At 38.6% G+C, this 27,482-nt stretch overlaps 2 protein-coding genes and 1 long non-coding RNA gene across 5 annotated transcripts in view; 1 reads left to right on the top strand and 2 right to left on the bottom strand.

The window, feature by feature from the left end:
• Nucleotides 1-1,300: 1,300 nt before the first annotated feature.
• LOC144336922 (uncharacterized) lies at nucleotides 1,301-20,818 on the top strand. Its single transcript, XR_013409354.1, has 3 exons — nucleotides 1,301-1,855; nucleotides 9,617-9,733; nucleotides 17,655-20,818. It is a non-coding gene; the product is annotated as an uncharacterized LOC144336922 (long non-coding RNA).
• Nucleotides 6,974-27,482, bottom strand: part of LOC693665 (zinc finger protein 429) — a 43,790-nt gene continuing 23,281 nt past the window's right edge. Inside the window, exons 4-5 of one of the 3 annotated variants that reach the window (XM_077978638.1) lie at nucleotides 18,540-18,662; nucleotides 6,974-7,836 (exon numbers count right to left, since the gene is read on the bottom strand). In XM_077978638.1, the coding sequence (XP_077834764.1) occupies nucleotides 18,556-18,662 (107 nt within the window). In that variant the 3' untranslated portion in view covers nucleotides 6,974-7,836; nucleotides 18,540-18,555. Of the gene's footprint in view, nucleotides 7,837-16,271; nucleotides 18,663-27,335; nucleotides 27,464-27,482 lie in introns of those variants that run through there. The other 2 variants (XM_077978637.1, XM_077978641.1) reach the window with 2 other exon arrangements.
• LOC693611 (uncharacterized) overlaps nucleotides 21,984-27,482 on the bottom strand; it is a 156,593-nt gene continuing 151,094 nt past the window's right edge. Inside the window, 1 exon segment of the mRNA XM_077978581.1 lies at nucleotides 21,984-23,577. Within this exon segment, the coding sequence (XP_077834707.1) occupies nucleotides 22,189-23,577 (1,389 nt within the window). The 3' untranslated portion in view covers nucleotides 21,984-22,188.

The following is a 27,482-nucleotide window of genomic DNA, read 5'->3' as shown; positions in this document are numbered from 1 at the left end:
TAATGCTGGAGGAACATCAATATCAGCGAGTGTTAAGAAGGTCAAAAAAATGATGTTTGACCTTTGCCAACTTGTATTTTAATAATCCAAAATTGTATGAAATTTTCAAAAATCTAATATATGCTATAGTTATAATTATGGTTGTTATGATACATTATTGTAGACCACAGATATAATCAATTTTTTATTTGTTATAACCATTTTAAGTAATTTCCACAATTAGTGGTTTAATTCTGATATAGTTTTTTTTTTTTTTTTTTTAACTTCAAAAGCATACAAAATCCAAGTATTGTGTCTTTAAGAAGGTTCACAAAAAGGACCAGCCATGGTGGCTCACAACTCTAATCCCAGCACTTTGGGAGACCAGCCTGGCCAGCATGGTGAAAGCCTGTCTCTACTAGAGATACAAAAATTAGCCGGGTGTGGTGGCATGTGCCTGTAATCCCAGCTCCTCTGGAGGCTAGGCAGGAGAATCACTTGAACCCAGGAGGCAGAGGTTGCAATGAGCCGAGATCATGCCGTTGCATTCCAGTCTGGGTGACAGACTGAGACTCCATCTCAAAGAAAAGAAAGAAGAAGAAAGTTCACAAAAAGATGGAAAGGGCCCAGACAAGTTGAGTACAGGTTTCTGATAATTTTAGGACTGTATTTTTTGGATTGGGAAAGAATTGTGAGAATTCAAATGAAGAAACTGACTCTTATTAAACTGCTAACCCAGGCAAGATGAAAATTAGTTGAATATCAGAAAAATACTTTGCCACATTTTTATGCTGAACCAGCCAGTACTAATTTTTTTTAGATATGCCATTTAAATAAACTGTGGTCCACATCAAGTTAACTGTGATAACCTCTGTTGCCAGTGCTATGCATCTAAGTTGGAGAAACAAACCTTGTATTTAAGAGGACATAAATTTAATGTTATGTGTGGATTCATGGAGAACATAGCCACTTGTTCATTCCTGAGTTCTTAAAGTGTCCATTATTAAAAGTTATGCATTTTGTTACTCATCACAGAAAGGATAAAATAATTTAAGTATAAATTAAATGTGTGTGTGGTGGGGTGACTTCTAAATTACTAAAATAGGTTATAATTCTGAGAAGACAATTAAAACTTCATGTACATTTCTGCTATCTGATGAGCCATTTAAACATTTATACAGAAATTTTGTTCAAATGCCTTTTTTTTTTTTTTTTTTTTTTTGAGACGGAGTCTCGCCCTGTCACATAGACTGGAGTGCAGTGGTGCAATCTTGCCTTGCTGCAACCTGCACCTCCTAGGTTCAAGCGATTCTCCTGCAACAGCCTCCTGAGTAGCTGGGACTACCGGCACACGCCACCATGCCCGGCTAATTTTTGTGTTTTTAGTAGAGATGAGGTTTTGCCATGTTGGCTAGGCTGCTCTCAAACTCCTGACCTCAAGTAATTTGCCTGCCTCGACCTCCCAGTTAATTGTCATTTTTAATGCACACTTTTGTAGTATAAAAGCTTTCTTATGCAAGAAGCCTGATGTTATAACCACAGCTAAAATAGTATTAAGATATATCTTTTTCTCATGGGACGTTTCTGAAAAAGTCTTTATCATTTATTTCACTAGACAAGTTGTAAAGCTGTTAAATATGGTATTACAGATACAATAGTATTGAGCAAAGCTAACTAAATTGACTGAATTTCTTTTGTAATTTCAGGTGACAGTCAGATCCACTTAGGGTGAAAAAATGTGTTGACCCTTATAAAATAGTCATTGGATGGCTTATGCACCTGATAATAGAATCCCAGGTGTCTTCTGCTACTGAAGTCTAATATGACTAAATGTAGCAAGGCTTTAATGCTTTATGGCAAAGCATGTTTTCACCAGGTAAGGAAAGCTTTTAATAATCTACGGACTGAGAAGAGCAAAACTCTGTATAATCTAGAGCCCAAGGATTGAGTCTGTGCCATTTACACTGCAGCAACACTTCAGGGCCTTGGACACTGGGTTTATAATCTCAACACTCGGAAGTGTTCCTTCAAACTCTTGCAATTATATACCCATTGGAGATCTTACGGTAAAGCTAACTAAGGAAGTTTCTCCTCAAAAGCAGTTACAGAAAATTCTCTTCCTCTTTAGTTCATCTGCATCTCCTTATTGAACCACGAGAAATAGCAGCCCAACCCTCAGTTTGGTCCAGGAACATGCAGAATCTGGGAGAAGTGAGGCGCTATGGGTGCAGAGCTGCTCAGAGAGGGCTCCAGGCCAGGGCACAGTCACTGCACAGGGAGGAGACAGGACGCCTGGGGTCCCAGTTGTCAGTCCAGTCATCTTATGGCTGAAGGGGACTGATAGCCGAGCTAGGCAAGAACTTGGGGCCACAGATTGTGGCACTCACTGCGGGGAGGACTGAGTCCCGCCATAGCCACTTTTGAGCACTTCCAACCAGCCTCTCCCTCTCTCAGTTGTCTGACCTGGCACTCTCACCATATCTAGGCTTCCAGGGAATCTTGGCATCTTAGCTGTGGATCTCTCGATCCCTGCAGGTCACAGAGGAACAGAGGCTGGGCCACTAGGAGCAGAGGACACAGGGCAGCGAAGACAAGACCTGGAGCTCCGACTGCAGCAAGAGACAAACCTGGAAGCCATCCTGTGGGCGCCAGCTGCATGCATATAGGACAGTTCCCAGCCCAGCATCTCTGATTAGATAATGTTTTTTTTGTTCTTTTTCTTTTTTTTTTTTTTTTGAGATGGAGTCTCACTCTTTCGCCCAGGATGGAGTACAGTGGCACAATCTCAGTTCACTGCAAGCTCCGTCTGCCAGGTTCACGCCATTCTGCCTCAGCCTCCCCAGTAGCTGGGACTACAGGTGCCCGCCACCACACCTGGCTATTTTTTTGTATTTTTGGTAGAGATGGGGTTTCACCGCGTTAGCCAAGATGGTTTCAATTTCCTGACCTCATGATCTGCCCGCCTAGGCCTCCCAAAGTACTGGGATTACAGGCGTGAGCCACCACATCTGGCATCCTGATTAGATAATGTTTAAAGCCCCGCCCCCACAGGCCCTGAGTGACAAAAGATGTGATCAGATACTGGGCTGAATTAAAAGTTGTGACAGCCTAGGCTGCAGCCTTCTCAGGCAGGGCTTCCTCACTGAGCTGAGGCAGGCCCACCCAAGAAGGCATTTGCATTTAACCTTTTGGGTACTGTCATATGCATTTATAAATATTATATGGCTAGTCACAAACAAAAACCAAATAATAACAATTACTTTAAAATTTCAGCTTTTAGGCCTTTACTGGCTTCTGGTCCTTTGAGCACATAGCCTGAGATTTTAGAAAGGAGGCAGTCCTCTGAAACAAAATCTGAGCCATATGTGAATTTTAAATTTTCTAGTAGCCAAACATCAAAAAAAAGAAATAGGTAAAATTAATCAATATTCTGTTTTTGATATTATGAGGCAACAAGTATCCTATTAAAATTTCTCACCCATATTGTCTCTTAATCTTTTACCTATCAAGGGATAAGTCTGTTCATATATAAGGTTGACTGCCAAATCCTCTACATATAGAAGCATGCCCCATGGGTGCATACAAGAGACCTGTTTTTTACTGCTGTTGTTTGTAGAGCCACAAGAAAAAAAGTGTGAACTAAGAGTGTCATGAGAGCAGAAATGTCTTGATTTTTGATCTGTGAGAAAAGCTATCTAAATCAAGGCTTTCATCTGTTTATGTCTTCAGATCTGTCCACAGTCTTGACCTGTAATGTTTAGATATGAAGAAAATAGATTAGAGGCAAACTTATTTTGCCATTTAACCTTGATCCTAATGGTCAGACTGGTGTCTGATTTCTTCTGTGGTGTAAGTGACTGTGTGAGTATAAATGCACCAATCACATGCATACATTCTACTTGAATTTTTGCATTAATCAACATTATCTTACAAGACATCCAACTTTAAATCAAAGGAAAATCCCAGTACCTTTAGGGCACCCACTGTTAGAAAGTAACTAGTAATCAACCTGTCATCGAACCCTGGCATTCTATCTGCACTGGATGCGTGTATTAGTTAGCTATTGCTACCTCTCAAAACTGAGAAGATAACAAAGGAAAGGAATTGTTAAATTAGTTATAGCCTAAAGCTGCCCCCTTTCATGATTAATTTTGGTTAATAGGTTCTTTTTGTACAGAGTTAACGAAAACCTAACTGGATATGTAAGTAGCCTGTAACCCATTCTTGTACCAATCACTATGTTTTTGCCAATGAAAGAATGTCAACTGTTCATACCATGTTCAAATAAGGCAAATCTCAAGCGATAATCAATCTGGCTGTTTTTGCACCTCTCTCCCATTTTCTGTATGTCACTTTGCTTTTTCTCTCTATAAATCTTTTTTCACAGTGTGGCTGTGCTGGAGTCCCTCTGAGCCTACTCTAAATCCTCTAAATCTAAATTTGCAAATCAGTCTTTGCTTCGTTAAGCTTTTTAAAATTTGATTTCTCTAAAGTTTTTTTCTTTGAAAAGTTTTCAGTTTTCTTTTTTTGTTGTTGCTGTTGTTGTTGTTGTTGTTGAGATGACGTTTCGCCCTTGTTGCCCAGGCTGGAGTGCAATGTTGCAATCTCGGCTCACTGCAACCTCCACCTCCCGGGTTCAAGTGATTCTCCTGCCTCAGCCTCCCAAGTAGCTGGGATTACAGGCATGTGCCACCACGCCAGGCTAATTTTGTATTTTTAGTAGAGACAGGGGTTCTCCTTGTTGGTTGGGCTGGTCTCGAACTCCCGACCTCAGCTGATCTGCCTGTCTTTGACCTCCCAAAGTGCTGGAATTACAGGCATGTCACCATGCCCAACCTTCTAATATTTTTTATGATGAGAAATAAATAATGTCTTGCTGGGCTTTGATTTTCTAAACTCATTCCTCAGGTATTTTCCCAGATTATTCTATGTCCTTTAAAAATGCTTCTGCAATTTTTTCAGAGACAGTGTCTCACTATTGTCCAGGCTGGAGTGCAGTATTGTAACCAATCATAGCTTACTGCAGTCTCGACCTTTCAGGCTAAAGAAACCCTCTTGCCCCAGCCACCCGAGTAGCTGGGATTACAGGCATGCACCATCATGCCTCGCTAATTTTTAAAATTTTTTCATGGATATAGAATCTCACTGTGTTGCCCAGGCTGCACTTGAACTCGTGAGCTCAAGTGATTCTCCCAACTCAGCTTCCCAAAGTGGTAGAATTACAGGTGTGAGCTACCATGTGCTTCTGCAATTTCTTTACAGGATTATTACCGATAATAAACGGTACTGTATGGGCACAAATCTAAAAGGAATTTGACTTCTTTTTTAGAAGTGTCACTCTCCAGGATATCAAGGTTTTGTGACAGCTACTTTAATATTATAGTTTGGTCTGTGGAGGTGCATGGGCTTTGGAGTCAGACACAGTTGATTCTGAGTCTCAGCCCAGTCACTTAGTAGCTGTAGGTCTTTGGACAGGTTTCTTGATGTAGAAGAGTTCTATAAACCACATATGGGGGGAAAAAAAAACAGAGTAATACTGATTGCAAAAATTGTAGCAATTTTTCATCCCTTCTGTATCCGTGCCCATTGCCAAGTGATTTTACAGCTGTTGTCATCGAGATTCAGAATCTGTTTTCCAAACCCTAGATCTGGCTGGTCTTATTTGCTCAGGACAGTAGAAACCTGTGAACATGACAGTGTGCTAGTTTGGGGCCCAGGCTTAAAGGTCTTGAATGCTTTTACTTTTCTTTCAGAATGCTGCCATCTCCATGAAAAAAGCCCATGTTAGCCAGCTGGAGGATAAGATGTTATGAGAACAGGACACAAGGTGTCCCTGTTGACAGATGCAGAAGCAAAAGCTCTCCCCCTGAAACACAGCTGCCTACTCAACAAGCAGCTGACGATACATGTCTGAAAGAGGTCAGCTGAGACCAGAAGAATGGCCCCATTGAGCCCAGCCTAAGTGACTGACCATCTTAATTATGAGCTAATAAGTTTCAGATATTTTCTTATGCAGCAATAGCTAATACACGCATCCAGTGCAGATAGAATGCCAGGGTTCAATGACAGGTTGATTACTAGTTACCTTCTAACAGTGGGTACCCTAAAGGTACTGGGATTTTCCTTTGATTTAAAGTTGGATGTCTTGTAAGATAATGTTGATTAATGCAAAAATTCACGTAGACACGTATGCATGTGATTGGTGCTTTTATACTCACACAGTCACCCACACCACAGAAGAAATCAGATACCAGCCTGACCATTAGGATCAAGGTTAAATGGCAAAATAAGTTTGCCTCTAATCTATTTTCTTCATATCTAAACATTAGAGGTCAAGACTGTGGACAGATCTGAAGACGTAAGAGTTGTCTTTTCTTGTGGCCCCATCAGCCTTTGTTCAATGTCTGATTTCTGGAAGAAAGATGGACAACAGGAAGCCAGCAATGGTGTATCTCTGGTTATTTTATTCCTGCTGCCCTCTACCCATTCTGTGGCCATTATCCATTCCGCCCTTGGAACTGAACAGAGATGTTGGTAGGGAGAGGCTGCTGTTTCACTTCTGGCAGAAAAAAATTGTTCAGGCCTTTCACCCCCAATGATGATATAAGAGCTGTACTCAATGTGGCAGCTGCTGGTCATGTGTGGCTACTGGGTGCCTGAAATTTGACTGGGTCTGAAATGTGATGTGCTGGAAAGGCAAAATACAGAGTTGGTTTCTTAGTTCTAAATACATATATACTTTATTAGTAATTACACATTGTTCATAAATTAAAATAGTATTTTAGATATATTGGGTTAATTAAATTATTACAATCAATTTTACCTTTTTTTTTTTTTTGGAGACGGAATCTCGCTCTGTCACCCAGGCTGGAGTGCAGTGGCCAGATCTCGGCTCACTGCAAGCTCCGCCTCCCGGGTTCACGCCATTCTCCTGCCTCAGCCTCCCAAGTAGCTGGGACTACAGGTGCCCACTGCCACACCCAGCTAATTCCTATTTCTTTTTTTTAATGTTTGGCTACTAGAAAATTTAAAATTCACTTATGGCTCGTATTATTTCAGAGGACTGCCTCCTTTCTAAAATCTCAGGCTATGTGCTCAAAGGACCAGAAGCCAGTAAAGGCCTAAAAGCTGAAATTTTAAAGTAATTGTTATTATTTTGTTTTTGTTTTTGACTAGCCATATAATACTTATAGATGCATATGACAGTACCCAAAAGGTTAAATGCAAATGCCTTCTGGGGTGGGCCTGCCTCAGCTCAGTGAGGAAGCCCTGCCTGAGAAGGCTGCAGCCTAGGCTGTCACAACTTTTAATTCAGCCCAGTATCTGATCACATCTTTTGTCACTCAGGGCCTGTGAGGGCGGGGCTTTAAACATTATCTAATCAGGATTCCAGATGCGGTGGCTCACGCCTGTAATCCCAGCACTTTGGGAGGCCTAGGCGGGCGGATCATGAGGTCAGGAAATTGAAACCATCTTGGCTAACGCGGTGAAACCCCATCTCTACCAAAAATACAAAAAAAAGCCAGGTGTGGTGGGCGCCTGTAGTCCCAGCTACTGGGGAGGCTGAGGCAGAATGGCGTGAACCTGGCAGACGGAGCTTGCAGTGAACTGAGATTGCGCCACTGTACTCCAGCCTGGGCGAAAGAGTGAGACTCCATCTCAAAAAAAAAAAAAAAAAGGAAAAAAAAAACATTATCTAATCAGAGATGCTGGGCTGGGAACTGTCCTATATGCATGCAGCTGGCGCCCACAGGATGGCTTCCAGGTTTGTCATTTGCTGCAGTCGGAGCTCCAGGTCTTGTCTTCGCTGCCCTGTGTCCTCTGCTCCTAGTGGCCCAGCCTCTGTTCCTCTGTGACCTGCAGGGATCGAGAGATCCACAGCTAAGATGCCAAGATTCCCTGGAAGCCTAGATATGGTGAGAGTGCCAGGTCAGACAACTGAGAGAGGGAGAGGCTGGTTGGAAGTGCTCAAAAGTGGCTGTAGTGGGACTCAGTCCTCCCCGCAGTGAGTGCCACAATCTGTGGCCCCAAGTTCTCCTTGCCTAGCTCGGCTATCAGTCCCCTTCAGCCATAAGATGATGACTGGACTGATAGCTGGGACCCCAGGCGTCCTGTCTCCTCCCTGTGCAGTGACTGTGCCCTGGCCTGGAGCCCTCTCTGAGCAGCTCTGCACCCATAGCGCCTCACTTCTCCCAGATTCTGCCTGTGTTCCTGGACCAAACTGAGGGTTGGGCTGCTATTTCTCGCGGCCCAATAAGGAGATGCAGATGAACTAAAGAGGAAGAGAGTTTTCTGTAACTGGTTATAGACAGAAGGCCTGGAAATTATTGCCAGACCAACTCAAAATTACAAAGTTTTCTGGCCCTTATATACTTTCTAAGCTATATGTCTACATGTACGTGTGCATTCATCTAAAGACATAAGTGATTAACTTCTTTTAATCTATAAGATCTGAGTTCTGAAAGACCTTCTTCTAGAGCCTCAGTAAGTTTACTTTACCTAAATGGGTCCAGTTGTTCAGGTGATTACCTTTATATTGTCTCCTGCCAAATCATAAAAGGTTTGGGGAGTTCCTTTGGACTCCAGTAAACTTGTTTGTAGAGGCCTGGGGAGTTTCTTCAGGCCCCCAATAAAATGTGTTTAGTCCTAAAAGAGTCCTGTTAAGAATTCCTTCGTTATTTGATCATGCTTTAAGGCCCAGGAAAAGCCTAGGCAAAACTCTTGGTGGGCTCTTTATTACATTCCAGCCTTTGTATAAGGGCACTGACTCTTTCAGCTTTTAATATTTAACTTAACTACTCGGTCAGTACTGAAACAGTTGTTACGGAGGCCTGCATTAGTGAGGCCTGGCCTGCCATACAGGGACTATGGGAGGATCATCAGGAAAGAATTCTGACTCAGCATGTTGGGTTCATGAATGTAAAGAGCTTTGGTCTCTGGGATTCCCAGTTTATTTTTTCTCCTATTAAAAATTTATGGGAGTAACTACAAACATATTAAATAATTTAAATAAAGAGTGATTGAATAATTGAAGAGCACCCAGCAATAATTTGTAGTTTGTGGTTCATGGGAAGAGCTTGGAGAAAAGACTTTTATAAGGGGCATGATGAAGAAAACTGAATTCAATAATTGGTTAGGTACAGTTAAATAGTTTCTTAATTTGTTCAATCAAGGTGTTCAATCTGTTTATGTACTCAGAGGTTAACTGGCAGTTTATAGTTTGTTAAGCCTGAATTTTATTTCTACCAATATAATAATTTACCAAAAAATTGCATTTGAGTTAGATTTTTTTAATAGTGGGATTCCAGGGACTAGAGCCTCCTCAGTCTAATTGCCTCCCACTTAATTATTTTCATACTTTACAGGGGACCAATTTTCTACTGCATTTTTCTCATGTGGCCCAAGAAAGGTCTCAAGTCTACCCCCCACCCTAATTTCTTCAGCCTAACTTTGACTTGCAGTAAAATACGAAATTTCCAGTTTCTTCTGACAATCCCAAATGCCAACTTCCCCGCTCTAATTCATATTATCACCTATTTGTCAATTAGTGTACATTTTTTATACCACACTCTGTGTGTAGTGTGTGTGTGTGTGTGTGTGTGTGTGTATATGATGAAGTCTTACTCTTGTTGCCCAGGCTGGATTGTAATGCCATGACGTCGGCTCACTGCAACCTCTGCCTCCTGGTTCAAGCAATTCTCCTGCCTCAGTCTCCTGAGTAGCTGGGATAACAGGCACCCACCATCATGCCCAGGTAATTTTTTGTATCTTTAGTAGAGACAGGGTTTCACCATGTTGGCCTGGTCTCCAGCTTCTGACCTCAGGTGATCCACCTGGCTTGGCCTCTCAAAATGCTGGGATTACAGGAATGAGCCACCACGCCTCTCCGATAACATATTTCAATTAATCATTTTTTGACAAAAACATTGGATGGCACATTTTTAAAGATTTGTTTCCTGTTCATAAATATTTTCCATGAGAAGAAAGCAAAGAACAATCCCCTGACACTGTGTTGTAAAAAATCTCAGTGTCTCTTTTCCTGTTATCTTCTCTGGGCACAGGGATATCAGAATGTTTTTGGATCAAGGTTTACCTTTGGAAACTTTATGAGATGATGTGCTCTCAGCCACCCTTCAGTATTTTTACCTGGTCCTAGGTTTCATTACTGTCTGGAGATAAACCAAGATACCCACCATGATTATGCCTGCTAGACTATCTAGTGGATATCAGCTCCTGGGTCATATTCTCCTTTAGCACAACCTGAAGTTTAGAGTTTAGCCTCTCAAGGGAGTAAGTGAATGCCCTGTTGCTGAGAGAAGTCTTGTGTACTCTTCCTTTGAAAAGCTAACCCTTGGCCGGGTCCAGTGGCTCAAGCCTATAATCCCAGCACTTTGGGAGGCTGAGGCAGGTGGATCACCTGAGGTCAGCAGTTCGAGACCAGCCTGGCCCACTTGGCAAAACCCCATCTCTACTAAAAATACAAAAATTGGCGGGGGCATGGTGGCATGTGACTGTAATCCCAGCTACTGGGGAGGCTGAGGCAGGAGGATCGCTTGAACCTGGGAGGCGGAGGTTGCAGTGAGCCGAGATCATGCCACTGCACTCCAGCCTGGACAACAGAGTAAGACTACATTCCCCCCCCCCAAAAAAAATGCTAATCCCTTGAAACATTGATTGTCTCCACCCAACCCAGCTTCCATTCCTTGGAGACATATTGCTGGTCAGCCAATCAGATTCTGGTATTGAGGGGCAAACAGAAATAATTTCTGCCCCCTGGATTCTCTAAGGGGGCAGAGAAATACTGAAAAAATATATAGTGAAAGAAAAATAGTGACAAATTTGTGAATTAAAAAAAATAGTATCCCAAAAGTTAAAAAATAACCATGACCCTAGTAAGATGGTGCAAGAACTTACGAAGTAAAATGCACCTGTGGTAGTACTGAGACATAGTGCAGTGTGTCCTAAGAGGTTAGTTATTGAGCACTTAAGGGAGCAGGATGGGATGGGAGAATGTGTCGAGTGATTGGATGGCCTGACTTGACACATGAGTCAGACGCATCTGTTTTCTGATCAGCACTGCCAGTTACTCATTTTGTCACCATGAAAATATTTGTTTTCACTTACTTTGACCTCTCAGTTTTCTAATTGTAAATTGCATTTTATTAGTAGGGCTTGAAAGGTAAGAAAATATTTACAGAGGGAGTCTAGCATGGTGGCTCATGCCTATAATCTCAGCACTTTGGGAGGCCAGGGTAGGCAGATCACCTGAGCTCAGGAGACCTGAGCTCAGGCAACATAGTGAAACCCCATCTTTACAAAAAAATACAAAAATCTGTCAGGTGCAGTGGTGTACACCGGTAGTCCCAGCTACTTGGGAGGCTGAGGCAGGATAATTGCTGGAACCCAGCAGGCAGAGGTTGCAGTGAGCCGAGATAGCACCACTGTACTGGGTTACAGAGCGAGACCTTGTCCGAGAAAAAAAAAAGAAAGAAAATATATACAAAGGTCATAAAAAAGGTGGGATTCAGAAAAAAACCTTATATCTAGTCATATATTCCATTTATTAAAAATTCTCATGTACCTTTTTTTTTTTTGAGATGAAGTCTCCCTGTGTTGTCTAGGCTGGAGTGCAGTGGTGCCATCTCTGCTCACTGAAAGATCCACCTCCTGGATTCAAGAGACCTTCCTGCCTCAGTCTTCTGACTAGCTGAGATTACAGGTGCTTGCCACTATGCTGGCTAGTTTTTCTATTTATAGTAGAGATGGAGTTTCACCATACTGGCCAGCCTGGTCTGGAACTCCTGACCTTAAATGATCCACCTGCCTTGGCCTTCCAAAGTACTGGAATTACAGGGCAAGCCACTGTGCCTACCCCTCATTTACTATTTTCTTTCCCAGTGTGAGTTTAGGAATTTTCTCAGGTTTATTGTTTATGCCTGGATGATTTCAAACCAAATTCCAAGGTTTCGCTTTTAGAATGCTACCAAGGAGAAAAAAAAATAAAATCTTTTTTCCATTTTGGCTGTAGAAAATGAATACATCGCAACAAGAAAATTTGGTAGATACTATGTGAGTTACATGGATTCATGAAAATATCAGCTCCTCTTTTTGCAGGGTATATTTGTGACAGTGAATATCTCTGTTCTATATCCTGTTATCTTGATTTCTGAGTTTCATGCTAAATTTTATGAGACAAAACTTGGTACATCCTTATAAGTGTTCCCATATGACTAATTGTTTACTACTTAGTTTTCAAGGGAAAAATACAATAATACATTTATTGTCTGAAAGGAATAGATACTTTTGCTTTTCTTATTGAGGTATGAGATGTAAGCACCTGAAAATTTCCTTCACTTATGTGAACACTGTGTTTGAGTAATTTTGCTGGATTTTTTTAAACACTTAGTTTCAAAAACCAAGTGAATAACTCTGAAATGAAAATTAAAGCTTGAGCCCTGTGACTCTGAGCTAAGGCTAATACTGAGCCTGCAGAAAGAGATTATTAAAGGCCCAATTAGTTCTTTCTGAGGAGCCTTTCCTGAAGATGTCCCAGCCTGCTCACCCCAGCCATGAAAGAAGCCTTTATACTGAGAGAAGCTACAAAGCCCTGGAAAGTTGGGGACCCACAGGCAGGTGCAGTTAAGGCTAAGCTGGAAGAAGATTGGGAAGGTCTTACTGAAGATGAAGTTGTTACTGTTTTAAGGCAGTTTCTAGACTGTAAAATGAAAATAAAGTCAGATGTATTTAAAATTTTTGAATTTCAAAGGAATAGTGCAACAACAAGAAGTACTACCTATAAGATCTTTAAATATTGCAAAGTTTAGGCAGGCAAGTGCTTTCTTTCATAGGGAGGAGCAAACAAGATTAGAAAAAAGGTGAAAGGGAAATGGCAAATGGAGGGTGAAAAAATCAGATTCTAGATCAGAGAATGTTTTACCCTGAAGTCAGCATATTCTTAGGAGGGACATAAAATAGGGTTGTATGTTGACTCGGACTGAGAGTAGCTCAAGTTTAGGAGCCAGTGGAAAAGGAATAAACAAGTAAAGTTTGAAAAAGAAGTATTTTATTTTGAAAATTAAAGACAAATTCAACCTTTTTTTTTTTTTTTTTTTTAAGAAAAAGAAGTAAATGTGCAGAGTGTTTATCTGGCTGTGTGATAGGTAAGAAAAGTCAGCACCATCTAAGTCATGATGGGAAGAGTGTTTCTTTCCATAAATTGTTTCTGGAGAACACAAAGGATGCAGAATCTTATTAATCTTAGCTATTTATCAACATTATCTATGTGCTTCCTCTTTCCTCATCTCTTTTTTGTTCTATGCATTTCTTCCATTAGACTTTTTCTGGGTTGTATCTTTTATACTAAACTGGTAAACAGTGTTTTGCTGAGGTCTGTGAGTAGCTCTGTCTCATTCTCATTTACAAGTTCTAATTATTGAACTTGAGAAAGGTTATGGGAGTCCCCAGTTTTTAAACAGTAGCTCAGAAGTATAGATGGAGCCATGGGGTTTGTGACTGGCAATTGCAATGAGGACAATGTGGGACTGAGCCCTGAATCAGGGTCTGTGCTGACTCTTGCTGGTGTCAGAATTCAAATGTTAGACAGTAAGTTGGTGTTGGAGGATTGCTTGGTGTTCAGCAAACTCCAATATCTTTTTCTGGGTGCCAGAAAAAAAGATATCATGGAGCCTGTTTTAGAATGGAACTCTGGGTGTCTGGGAATGGGAGGCTCTGCTCTCCCAATGGGCAGAGACTGTCACACTGCCCATTGTCCTGTGATTCCAGGTCTCCTCCCAGGGTGAGAGACAACTGAAAACTTACAGGACAGGAGCTCTGTTGACTGACCCGCTTTTCCCACAGCTGCCATCACAGGATTTCCACCCATTCGCAAATACACACACTAGACATTGATGTGTCAACATCCCTCTCAGGATTAGACACCACCCTCAGGAATTTCACCATAGCATTTTTGATCCTAGCATTTCTTGACAAAAACTTAGAAAAGTTGCTACAAGTTTCCTGGCAGGCCGGGCGCGGTGGCTCACGCCTGTAATCCCAGCACTTTGGGAGGCCGAGGCGGGCGGATCACAAGGTCAGGAGATCGAGACCATGGTGAAACCCCGTCTCTACTAAAAATACAAAAAATTAGCCGGGCGCGGTTGTGGGCACCTGTAGTCCCAGCTACTCGGGAGGCTGAGGCAGGAGAATGGCGTGAACCCGGGAGGCGGAGCTTGCAGTGAGCTGAGATCCGGCCACTGCACTCCAGCCTGGGCGACAGAGCGAGACTCCGTCTCAAAAAAAAAAAAAAAAAAAAAAGTTTCCTGGCATATCCCCACCCCTAGACACTGAATCTGCAGCAGCAACCTGTTTTCTCCACCAATCTAGGGTTCTGGACCACCTGTTCATGATCTCCTCTGCTGCATGGACACAAATAAATCAGAATTCAGCTGTGCCTGAGCCACTATCTGTGACACAAACCAATCCTTCCACTTACATTGCACTCTCCTCCACTCATGGAGATTTTTCCTTTTAACTTTTATTTTTCATTCAGGGGTACACATGCAGGTTCGTATATAGGTAAAATTGTGTCATGGGGGTTTGGTGTGCAGATTATTTTCTCACTGACATACTAAGCATTGCACCAAACAGGTCTGTTTTCTCATCCTCTTAGTCCTCCCACCCTCCACCCTCAACTAGGCCTGTGTCTGTTGTTCCCCTCTGTGTGTCCATGTGTTCTTATTATTTAGCTCATACTTTAAAATGATGACATTTACTTAATTTTCTGTTTCTGAATTTGCTTTTTGGGGATAATGGTCTCCAGCTTCATCCATGTTGATGCAAAGAACATAATCTTTTCTATATGGCCATGTATTATTCTATGATGTTTATGTACCATATTTTGTTTTTATTAAATCTTTTATTTTATTTACTTTTGGAGTAAGTGTCTCACTTTTTCACCCAGGCTGGAGTGGAGTGTCGTGATCTTGCTTAATGCAGCCTCAACCTCCTGGATTCAAGCAGTTGGGCCCTGCTTCACCCCCTCAAGTAGCTGGGACTACAATCACGAGCCACCATGGTCTGGCTAATTTTTCTTTTTGTATTTTTTCTAGAGATGGGGTTTTGGCATGTTGCTCAGGCTGGTCTCAAACTCCTGAGCTCAGGTAATCCACCTGCCTCAGCCTCCCAAAGTGTTGGATTACAGGTGTGAGCTACCCTGCCTACCCATACCATATTTCTTTATCCAATTTACCATTTATAGGCATTTAGGTTAATTTTGTGTCTTTAGTATTGTGAATAGTGCTGCAGTGAATTTGCATGTGTGTGTGTCTTTGTGATAGAATAATATATATATCTTTGGGTATATATCAAATTATGAGGTGGCTGGGTCAAATGGTAATTTTGTTTTTAGTTCGTGAGGAATTGCCACACTGGTTTTCACAATGGTTGAACTAATTCACACTCCCACTGGTGGTATGTACACATTCCCTTTACTCTTCAACCTTGCCATCATCTGTTATTTTTTGACTTTTTAATGGTAGCCATTCTGATTTGTACGAAATGGTATCTCATTGTGGTTTTTTCTTTGCATTTCTTTAATAATTAGTGATAAGCATTTTTTTCATATGCTTTTTAGCCACATGTATGTCTTTTGAAAAGCATCTGTTCATGTTTTTTTTCCTACATTTAATGAGGTTTTTTTCTGGTAAATTTGTTTAAGTTCTTTATAAATTCTGGATATTAGACCTTTGTTAGAGGCATAGTTTGCAAATATTTTCTTTTATTCTGTGTGTTGTTTGTATACCCTGTTGATAGGTTTTTGTTGGTTTGTTTTGCTGTAAAGAAGCTCTTTAGTTTAATTAGGTCTGTTTGTCAATTTTTGCTTTTGGTATCTTCATTATGAAATCTTTGCCAGTTACTATGTCTAAAATGGTATTTCCTAGGTTTTATTCTAGGATTTTTTTTTAGTATAATTTTAAGTGTTTTTTTTTTTGTTGTTGTTATTTATTTTTGTTGTTGTTGTTTTTTGACATGGAGTTTTGCTCTTGTCACCCAGGCTGGAGTACAATGGTTCACTGTGACTTCCGCCTCCTGGGTTCAAGCCATTCTCCTGCCTCAGCCTCCCAAGGAGATACACACTACAGGTGTGTGCTATCACACCCATCTAATTTTTGTATTTTTAGCAGAGATGAGGTTTCACCAATCAGGCTGGTCTCAAACTCCTGACCTCAGGTGATCCACCTGTCTCAGCCTCCTGAAGTGTTGGGATTACACGTGTGAGCCACCACACCTAGCAATTTTAAGGTTTATATTCAAGTTTTTAATTTATTTTGTTTTGTGTTGATATTTGTATATGGTGTTAGAAAGTGGTCCAGTTTACATTTAACTCCTTAGTTCATCTTGAGTTTATGTTTTGTATAAGGTGAAAGAAAGAGGTCCAGTTTATCTTCTACACAGTGCTAGCTACTTATTCCAGCACAATTTATTAAATAGGGGATTTTTTCACATTCCTCTTGTCAGCTGTGTTGCAGATCAAATGGTTGCAGGTACATGGAATCATTTCTGGGCTCTCTAATCTGTTTTTTTGTCTCTGTGCCTGTTTTTGCACCAGTACCATGCTGCTTTTGTTATTGTAACTCTGTAGTATAGTTTGAAGTTGGGTAATATAATGCCTCCAGATTTGTTCTTTTTCTTAAGATTGCCTTGGCTATTTAGGCTTTTTGTTTCATATAAGTTTTTAAAAAGTTTTTTTTCAGTTCTGTTAAGCATGTTTTTTTGTAGTTTGAAAGAAACAGTATTGGATCTGTAAATTTCTTTGAGCAGTATGGCCATTTTAATGATATTAATCTGTTTTTTATCCATGAGCATAGCATAGTCTTCTATTTGTTCGTGTCATCTCTGACTTATTTAAGCAGCATTTTGTTATTCTTTTCATAGAGCTCTTTCACCTCTCTGGTTAGCTGTATTCCTAGATATTTTACTGCTTTTGTGGCAGTTGTAAATGGGATTGTGTTTTTGATTTGGCTTTTGACTTGGAGGTTGTTGCTGTACATGCATGCTACTGATTTTTGTACATTTATTTTGTATCTTGAAACTTTGCTGCAGTTGTCAGTTTAAAAAGCTTTTCTGCTGAGACTACATATGGAATTATGTTGTCTGCAAACATAGATAGTTTGATGTCTTCTCTTTTGGTGTGGATGCCTTTTTTCTTTCTTGCCTGATTGCTCTGGCCAGGACTTCCAATTCTGTGTTGAATAGGAGTGTTTAGAAAAGACATCCTTTCCTTGTGCCAGTTTTTAAAGAGAAACGTTTCCAGCTTGTGTCCATTTATGGCTGTGGGTTTGCCACAGATAACTCATTATTTTGAAGTATGTGCCTTCAATGACTGGTTTATTGAGGGTTTTAACATGTAGAATGTTAAATTCTATTGAAAGCTTTTTTGCATTTATTGAGATAATCTTGTGGCTTTTATCTTTAGTTCTGCTTGTGTAATAAATCACATTTATTGATTTATATATGTGTAATTAATCTTGTATCCCAGGGATAAAGCCTACTTGATCATAGTAGATTAGCTTTTTGATGTGCTGCTGGATTTGATTTGCCAGTATTCTGTTGAGAATTTTCTCATCAATGTTCACAAAGGATATCGGCCTGAAGTTTTTTCTTTTTATCTCTGCTAGGTTTTGATATCAGAATGATGCCATTCTTACATGTTTCGAGGAGGAGTCCATTCTCAATTGTGGGAATAATTTTAAAAGAAATGGAACCAGCTTTTCTTTATTTATCTGATAAAATTCAGCTGTAAATCTCTCTGGTCCTGGGATTTTCTTGGTTGGTAAGCTATTACTAATTTAATTGTGAAGCTTGTTATTGGTCTATTCAGGAGTTTAATTTCTCTTGTGTTTCATCTTGCAGGATGTATTTGTCCAGGAATTTATTTATTTCTATTAGATTTTCTAGTTTGTGTGCATAGAGATCTTCATGGTAGACTTCAATTGTTATTTACATTTTTGTGGGGTAAGTGTAATTTTTGTAGTTTTGTAATTTTTAATTGTGTTTATTTGGATCTTCTTTCTTCATTAATCTAGCTAGTAGTTTATTTTATTAGTTTTTTTAAAGGTTTAACTCCTGGATTTCTTAATCTGTTGCATAGTTTTTCATGTCTAAATCTCCAGTTCAGATCTGATTTTGGTTATCTCCAGCCTGGGTGACAAGAGCAAGACTCCATCTCAAAATAAATAAACATATAAATATTTTTCTTTTACAGATAAAGAAAAGCAATGCTAAGTGATGTAATTCTCTCACCCATGAAAAATGTGTGCCTCGTATTTTAGCAATCCAAAAGTTATATTGATAAGCAAATTCTCCAGTTAAAACCACTTTTTCAGTGCAGTAAAAAATAAACTTTCGGCCAGGTGCGGTGGCTCACTCCTGCAATCCCAACACTCTGGGAGGCCGAGTTGGGCGAATCACCTGAGGCCGGGAATTTGAGACTAGCCAGACCAAAATGGAGAAACCCTATCTCTACAAAACATACAAAATTAGCCAGGTGTGGTGGTGCATACCTGTAATCCCAGCTACTCAGGAGGCTGAGGCAGGATAATCGCTTGAACCCGGGAGGTGGAGGTTGTAGTGAGCAGAGATCGTGCCACTGCACTCCAGCCTGGGCAACAAGAGCGAAACTCCACCTCAAACAAAACAAAACAAAACTTTCTCATTAGAACCTACAAAGTACCATGTGAAATGAATAGTGAGAAAACTGTTGCCATAACACAGTAAAAGAAGGACTGTAGTTCATTGTAATGTGTACAACCTTGGAATACACATAACACAAACGAAACAGGATAGTTAAGAAACAAGAGAAGCAAAATTTCTCTTTAAATTCAGCGAGAGTCAGCTTTGCAGCCTAGAAAAAAATGCCTTCGCCATATGAAGATTTCTTTACCATGGATATTTTTTATCTCTGACTTGAAAATACAAACTAACTCCAGCAGGAATGTTTCTGGCTTATTATGGAGCATCTGTGACACAGGAGGTACTTTCATATTTGTTTGCTACATTTATATATAAAAAATCCTCATGACTTATGAAGTCTCCCTAGTACTTACCTGAACAAATTGACTCAATAAATTTGTCACTTATAAAAGTGAAAGAAGCAATAACCTAAAAAAAAAATGCTTATATAGGGTTCTCCAGTTAATAAAACAAAATGGAATGTCCCAACTAAATATAAAAACACTAATAGTTGAATTATATCTAAAAATTACCTTGTACGCATTACTCAATTTTATAAAATTTATTATAATCTCTGACCAGCTCACATAATGAATACTTCATAAACTATACAACAAAAAATATATAGAAAACACACAAAAAAATTAAGGGTCTAGCATGAGTACCAGGCAAATAAATACAGAGAAGTTGCATGGGGAGATTCTGAACCACAAGCCATAAAATTTTACAGTAATAAATTCAATTAAAAGACAGCATAGATTTGCTTTCAGCCTTTTTGAGGGTTTTTGTTTTCTAGTAAATTAGCAACCTTATTAAAATGATTCCTTTTGTTCCAGTATTGCTCTTTTCTTCAAAAAATAGGTGTATTCACACAAAGACACTTAATAACTGTATAATTTTCTTACATCTAAGATTTACCTTTAGAGCAATATATGTGTATATTTAACTCTATGTAAATCAAAACTAAACGTCTGTGTGTGTTTGCAGGCAGAGAGGCCATATGTTCAAAGAAAAATATATTACAAATAATTGAAAATATTTAAGACTCAGAAATGAGTTTATTTATACTTTATATAATGTTTTATAACCACAAAAATAACCATGCAGTCATTAGCAATTTAATTGTACACTTTAAAATAACTAAAAGTGTATAATTGAGTTGTCTGTAATATAAAAGATAAATGTTACAAGTGATGGCTACATAATTTACCCTGATGTCATTATTACATATTGTATACCTGTATCAAAATATGCCAGATTTGCAGAAATAGATACACATATTATGTACTCACAAAAAAAAATAAAAAAACTTAAATAACAAAAAAAGATAAATATTTAACCTATGCAAACAATATTAACTTATCTGCCGGTTAAAGCTACTGGCAAAAGAGATTACTAGAGATGCTATTCCACCAATATAATGTTACCAGATAGTATATTGCTACCATCATTTACCTACACCCTTGAGTAACATCAGATAGGTTAAAGTTGGTGGCATAATAATGCTTCATTAAATGTACAATAGTCTTAACATGGTAAAAAATAATTAAAATCAAATTTACACATAATTTTAAAAATTTAAAATATACTGCATTTCATGACATAAAACCTCAATCACTAAAATAATTTGCAATTTTAGTATTCACTTTTAACTAAAAAATATTTTCTATCATTATAATACAGAAGCATATTACTCTGAACATCGACCTCATACATCACTCAGTAAGTTAACCACAAAGAGCCTCTTCACTTAGATTTTCATCAAGCATCTTAACATTTTAACGTCCTTTTTTATAGAAGAGGCTATAATTTCCATCTAATGAGTCTTTTATATGTGATGCAGCAATAATTGATCACATGCTTTCACATGTGAATAGGAACAATGAAACAGCACGAATCTGATACTTGAATTACATTGTAATTTGCTTTTCAAAAATTTTTTATATGTGTACTTTTTAAAGTATACTTTGGGCTGGGTGCAGTGGCTCATGCTTTGGGAGGCTGAGGTGGGCAGATCACTTGAGGTGAAGAGTTTGAGACCACTCTGGACAAAATGGTGAAATCCCATCTCTACCAAAAATACAAAAATAAAAAATAAAAGAATTAACCAGACGTGCTGGTGTATGCCTGTATTCCCAGCTACTCAGGAGGCTGTGGCAGGAGAACTGCTTGAACCCAAAAGTCGAAGTCGGCAGCAAGCTAAAATCGTGCCACCGCACTCCAACCTGGGCAACAAAGTGAGACTCTGTCTCAAAAATAAAATAAAATAAAAAGTACAATTTGAATATGACAGCAAAATATCTTCTACTCTCTTAACAGTTATATACAAATAATTTAACAACTTTAGTTTTGGATTATTTTCTATACTCAGCACTTTAATGTTTGAAATGTTTGTGTCTTAGTTATTCCTACTGTAAATTCTGATATTTATATAGACTCAATTTTGAATTAAATATTTTTTATACATATTGCATATGCAAAAATATATCTTAATATAAACTCTTCAGTGTTTTCTAAGGTACAGTTTTTGGGAAAAAAAGTTTTTTCAAATTTATTACATTTGCTGGATTTTTTTTCAATATAAATTTTTGATGTTGAAGAAAGTTGGGGCAACTGCTTCAGGGTTTTCCTCTAGTATAAAATGTGTACAATAAGATCTGTGATACAAGTAAATGCACTATAACCCGCTTTACATTTGTAGTGTTTTTCCTCAGAATACATAGTCTCCTTCACTTTAAAGGCTTATATTTTCTACAAGATTATTTGACAGTAATTGCACTTACAATGCTCTAAGTATCAACTCTCTGTTAAGATGTGAGCAGATATTAATGGGCTTTTCCACATTTTTAAAATTTGTATACCTTTTTTCAGGTATAAATGCTTTTCTATGCAATAAGGTGTGAGCATTGGTTAAGAGTTTTGCCACATTCTTCACATTTGTAAGGTTTCTCTTCTACTATGAATTTTCCTTATTTATTTTTAATTTTTTTAGATAGAGTCTTGCTTTGTCACCCAGGCTGGAGTGCAGTGGCGTGATCTCAGCTCACTGCAACCTCTGGCTCCCCAGTTCAAGCAATTCTCCTGCCACAGCCTCCTGAGTAGCTGGGACTAGAGGCGTGCGCCACCACATCCAGCTAATTTTTATATTTTTAGTAGAGATGTGGTTTCACCATGTTGACCAGGCTGGCCTTGAACTCCTGACCTCGTGATCCACCCGCCTTGGCCTCCCAAAGTGCTCGTATTACAGGTGTGAGCCACCATGCCTGGCCTATGAATTTTCTTTTTTTTTTTGAGACAGTCTGGCTCTGTCGCCCAGGCTGGAGTGCAGTGGCACGATCTCGGCTCACTGCAAGCTCCGCCTCCCGGGTTCAGGCCATTCTCCTGCTTCAGCCTCGCGAGTAGCTGGGACAACAGGCGCGTGCTACAACACTTGGCTAATTTTTTTTTTTGTATCTTTAGTAGAGACGGGGTTTCACCGTGTTAGCCAGGATGGTCCCGATCTCCTGATCTCGTGATCTGCCCACCTCGGCCTCCCAAAGTGCTGGGATTACAGGCGTGAGCCACCACGCCCAGCCTATGAATTTTCTTATGTTGGGTAAGTCTTGAAGACCGGGTAAAAGCTTTGGCACATTCTTCACATTTGTAAGGCTTCTCTCTAGTATGAATTTTCTTATGTTGAGTAAGTCTTGAGGATCGATTAAAAGATTTGCCACATTCTTCACATTTGTAGGGTTTCTCTCCAGTATGAATTTTCTTATGACTGCTAAGGTTTGAGGAGTGTGTAAAAGCTTTGTCACATTGTTGACATTTGTAGGGTTTCTCTCCAGTATGAATTTTCTTATGTTGAGTAAGTCTTGAGGACCGGTTAAAAGCTTTGCCACATTCTTCACATTTGTAAGGTTTCTCTCCAGTATGAATTTTCTTATGTTGATTAAGTCTTGAGGACAGGATAAAAGCTTTGCCACATTCTTCACATTTGTAGGGTTTCTCTCCAGTATGAATTTTTTTATGACTGTTAAGGTTTGAGGACTGCTTAAAGGCTTTGCCACATTCTTCACATTTGTAGGGTTTCTCTCCAGTATGAATTCTCCTATGGCTAGTAAGGTGTGAGGACCGGTTAAAAGCTTTGCCACATTCATTACACTTATAGGGTTTCTCTTCAGTATGAATTCTCTTATGTCTAGTAAGTGTAGAGGAACAGGTAAAAACTTTGCCACATTCTTCACAGTTGTAGGGTTTCTCTCCAGTATGAATTTTCTTGTCTTGAGTAAGTGTTGAGGAACAGGTAAAAACTCTGCCACATTCTTCAAATTTGTAGGGTTTCTCTCCAGTATGAATTTGTTTATGTCGAGTAAGTCTTGAGGACTGGTTAAAAGCTTTGCCACATTCTTCACATTTGTAGGGCTTCTCTCCAGTATGAATTGCCTTATGTTTAGTCAGAGTTGAAGACCAGTTAAAGGCTTTGCCACATTCTTCACATTTGTAGGGTTTCTCACCAGTATGTATTCTCTTATGGCTAGTAAGGGTTGAGGACCGGTTAAAGGCTTTGCCACATTCTTTACATGTGTAGGGTTTCTCTTCAGTATGAATTATCTTATGTTTAGTAAAGGTTGAGGATATGCTAAAGGTTTTGCCACATTCATCACATTTGTAGGGCTTCTCTCCAGAATGAATCCTTTTATGTGTAGTAAGGGTTGAGTACCTGCTAAAGGCTTTGCCACATTCTTTACATTTGTATGGTTTCTCTCCAGTATGAACTCTCTTATGGTTAGTAAGGGTTGAGTAGTGGTTAAATGCTTTGCCACATTCTTCACATTTGTAGTGTTTCTCACCAACATAAATTCTCTTATGGTTAGTAAGGGTTGAGGACTGATTAAAGGCATTGCCAAATTCTTTACATCTGTAGGTATTCTCTCTAATGTGAATAATCTTATGTTGAGTTAGTTGTGAAAGCATGCAAAATGATTTGTCACATTTTTTACATTGGAAAGGTTTCTTTCCAGTAAGTCGTGTCTTATATCTATCTGAATTTGAAAATGCATAAAATACTTTTACATATATATCACAGTGATACATTTTGCTCTGGGTAGGTGTCAAACATTGGTTAAGTCCATTATAATCTCCTTTGTATAGTTTACAGTCACCTACAGTTTTATAGCCTTTTCTTAATTGTAAGTTCTCAGGTCCACATTTATCATATCTCCTCAGTGTCACTTTTTTGAAAGAATCTTTTATGTCTTGCTCTGGCCAAAAGTCTTCAGCAAAATGAGAACATATAACTAAAAAAAAAATTAAAACGACAAATTACTTCACTTACTAGACTCAGATATATATATACTTCACAAACATAACCTCTAAAATTATACAAACTACATAAGCAATATGGCATAGCAAAATACCAGACTCTAATTTCTTCATAAAAATATAAATGTAACAAAGACACACTAACCAAAATATATTTGTGGATAACTTGTCAATAAGTTATATGTGTGCAATGCCCCAGGTGAGTACAATGCAAAGAGTCACATAGAATGAAACAAATTTCTGTTACATATACCCAACACAGCTCTTCCTGTTCCCCAATAAAACACAGTGCCTGTGGCCGGGCACGGTGGCTCAAGCCTGTAATCCCAGCACTTTGGGAGGCCGAGACGGGCGGATCACGAGGTCAGGAGATCGAGACCATCCTGGCTAACATGCTGAAACCCCGTCTCTACTGAAAAATACAAAAAACTAGCCGGGCGAGGTGGCAGGCGCCTGTAGTCCCAGTTACTCGGGAGGCTGAGGCGGGAGAATGGCGTGAACCCGGGAGGTGGAGCTTGCAGTGAGCTGAGATCCGGCCACTGCACTCCAGCCTGGGCGACAGAGTGAGACTCCGTCTCAAAAAAAAAAACAAAAAAAAAAACAAAAAAAAAAACCACAGTGCCTTTGGAAGTAAATTGCCAACTCCTGGTTTTGCTTTTAAATGACAAGAAATATATTGGCACATACATCTTTATTTCTGGCTTCTAGGATATTATCAGATGCTGAATTTAGTTTCCCACAACATAAAATGCTGAAAGAAATGGTGGTATACTTTGGTCAGGCGTGGTGGCTCACGCCTGTAATCCCAGCACTTTGGGAGGCCAAGGCAGGCAGATCATAAGGTCAGAAGTTTGAAACCAGCCTGGCCAACATGGTAAAACATTGTTTCTACTAAAAATACAAAAAATTAGCTGGGCATGGTGGCAGGCACCTATAATCCCAGCTACTCAGGAGGCTGAGGCAGGAGAATCACCTGAACCCAGAAAGCAGAGATTGCAGTGAGTTGAGACTGCACCACTGCACTCCAGCCTGGGCAACAGAGCAAGACTCTGTCTCAAAAAAAAAAAAAAAAGAAAGAAAGAAAGAAAAGAAATGGTGGTATACTCTGCAATGACAGTTTGAGTCTGCTGAGACCAAAGGTAAAAAATGCTACAGAGTGGAGCAACTGCAGTACCACAGACAGGGAACAGGTGTAGCAAGTGATTACTATTAGGATGAAACATGAATATACTTCTTTAAAAAATAAAAACAAAGTTTCAGACAAGACACATCCTAACAACATATTTGAGAGACTGCAAGAATCTCTAACCAAGACAACTGATTTCAGACTATGCCAGGACAAAGCTGCATTAGCAAGATTGTGAGAGATAGCTTTTTTTAAAATGTCCAAATCTGAATCAAAGATTACAATGTATACAAAATATTAAGGCACCATGGCCCCACCAAAAAATGTATAAAATTTTTAGAAAGCAAAATCATTAAAAAATGAGATGTAGAGATTAATATTTAAAATTTAAGATAAATTGAGTAACATTAAATGAGTAAAATAGGAATATAATCTACTGAAAATCAGAAAAACGAAGATAACAAAAATATTAAAATTATCACAAAAAAATTGTGGAGATAAAAAATAACTGAAATATTATCAAAAAAATAAAAATGAAGCTCAACAAACTAGGATACACACAGAAGATATTTACAACAAAACATATATAAACATAATTGTAAAAGTCACAGACAAGAGAACCTTAGAAGCTGCAAGACAAAAGTGATGTGTCATTTGTAAGCATAGTCTCATATAAAAAATTAGTGAATTTGTCAGCAAGAATATCGCAGGTCAGAAGTAAATTGTGTGATATTCTCAAAGTCCTGGGGAAAAAAACAGCTGTCAAGTGAATATAATACAGTCAGCAAAACTGTCCTACCAAATAAAAAGTAAAACACATTCCAAAATAATCAAATCCTGAGAAAGGATACTGGCATGGTATATACTCTATATAGAGCCTATACATCAAAGATACTGAAAGGAGTTCCTGCTGTTAAAAATAACATGATACAAGAAAACAACACATAGTCATATAAAAATATGTAACTTTGTGGGAATGATATGCACATACACAAAAATAAAATTCCTTAAAATTCTTTATTCTATTTTTTACCTTAGAATTATTCCTTAGAATATTTTTATTCCTTAGAATTATCATAATGGTGCACAAAACATTTTAAATTATCTAAAAGTTGAGAGATAAAAACATAGAAATTATTATAGAAATCTGTTAATGAATATACAACATAAAAAGATAATCAGTAACATGAATAACAAAGTTGAAGGCAGATGTAATGAGGAAGAATTTTTGTATGCGACCGAAGTTAATGTTTTACCAAATTAAAATACAGTTTTATTGTTGAGAGGCTTTAGGTAATACCAAAGGTACCACAAAGAACACATCTGTAGAGACAGACACACACACACAAAGAGAAAGAAGTGAAAGCATATCAATACAAAAATTAAAAAGATACAAAGCAAAACAGAGAAAATGATGGACAAAGATACAAAAATCAAATAAAACAATAAAATAACGGTGTTTTTCTTTCAGAAATTTATTTAAATATATATAAATTTAACTTTCCAATCAAGAGACATATTTTCAATAGATTTATAAGAAAAATTTTAAAAATCAAGATCCATCTTGCCTTTCTACAAGAGTCACAGAAGATCTAATGATAAAAAAAGACTAAAAGTGGCAAGATGGAAATAGAAATTTCATGTAAATATTAGCCAAATGAGAGAAGTCAAAATAATATCACACAAGCTACTGTGATATTTTATATGTAAAATATACTTAAAGTTTATTTCAAAAACTGTCATATTTTATAAAATGTACTTGAAATCAAAACTCCAAAGAGACAAAGAACAACACTAAACAATACTAGATTCATTCACTGGGAACCTATGACAAATTTGTACATGTGTATGTCTGGGTGCATGTGTGTATCTCGCTTGAGGGTTCCCAATATGTACAGCAAATACTGACAGAATTGAAGAAACACATAGAAAGCAATATAATAAGCATAGGATATTTCAATACTCTACCTCCTGTAATAATAAGACAAGATAGAACATTAGTAAGGGAACAGAGGACTTGAAGGTAATATAAAACTAGTATTCCTAACAGAGGTATAGAGACCACTCCTAAACAACATCAGGATACACACCCTTCTCAATTGCTCACATAATATTTTTCTTGCTAGATCACCTGTTAGGCCAAAAAAGAAGTCTTAACAAATTTTTTAAAACTGAAATCTTATGGATTACTTTCTATGACCAAAACGGAATGAGAGTATACAACAATAAGAGGAAAAACTAAAAAATTCAGAAATATATAGGAATTAGGTTACAGTGAGCCGAGATCACGCCACTGCACTCCAGCCTGGGTGACAGAGTGAGACTCTATCTCAGGGAAAAAAAA

This window comes from Macaca mulatta, chromosome 19 (assembly GCF_049350105.2).
Source record: "Macaca mulatta isolate MMU2019108-1 chromosome 19, T2T-MMU8v2.0, whole genome shotgun sequence".
NCBI lineage: Eukaryota > Metazoa > Chordata > Mammalia > Primates > Cercopithecidae > Macaca > Macaca mulatta.
Note: the sequence above shows the minus strand (reverse complement) of the source record. Positions and strands in the feature narration are given on the sequence as shown.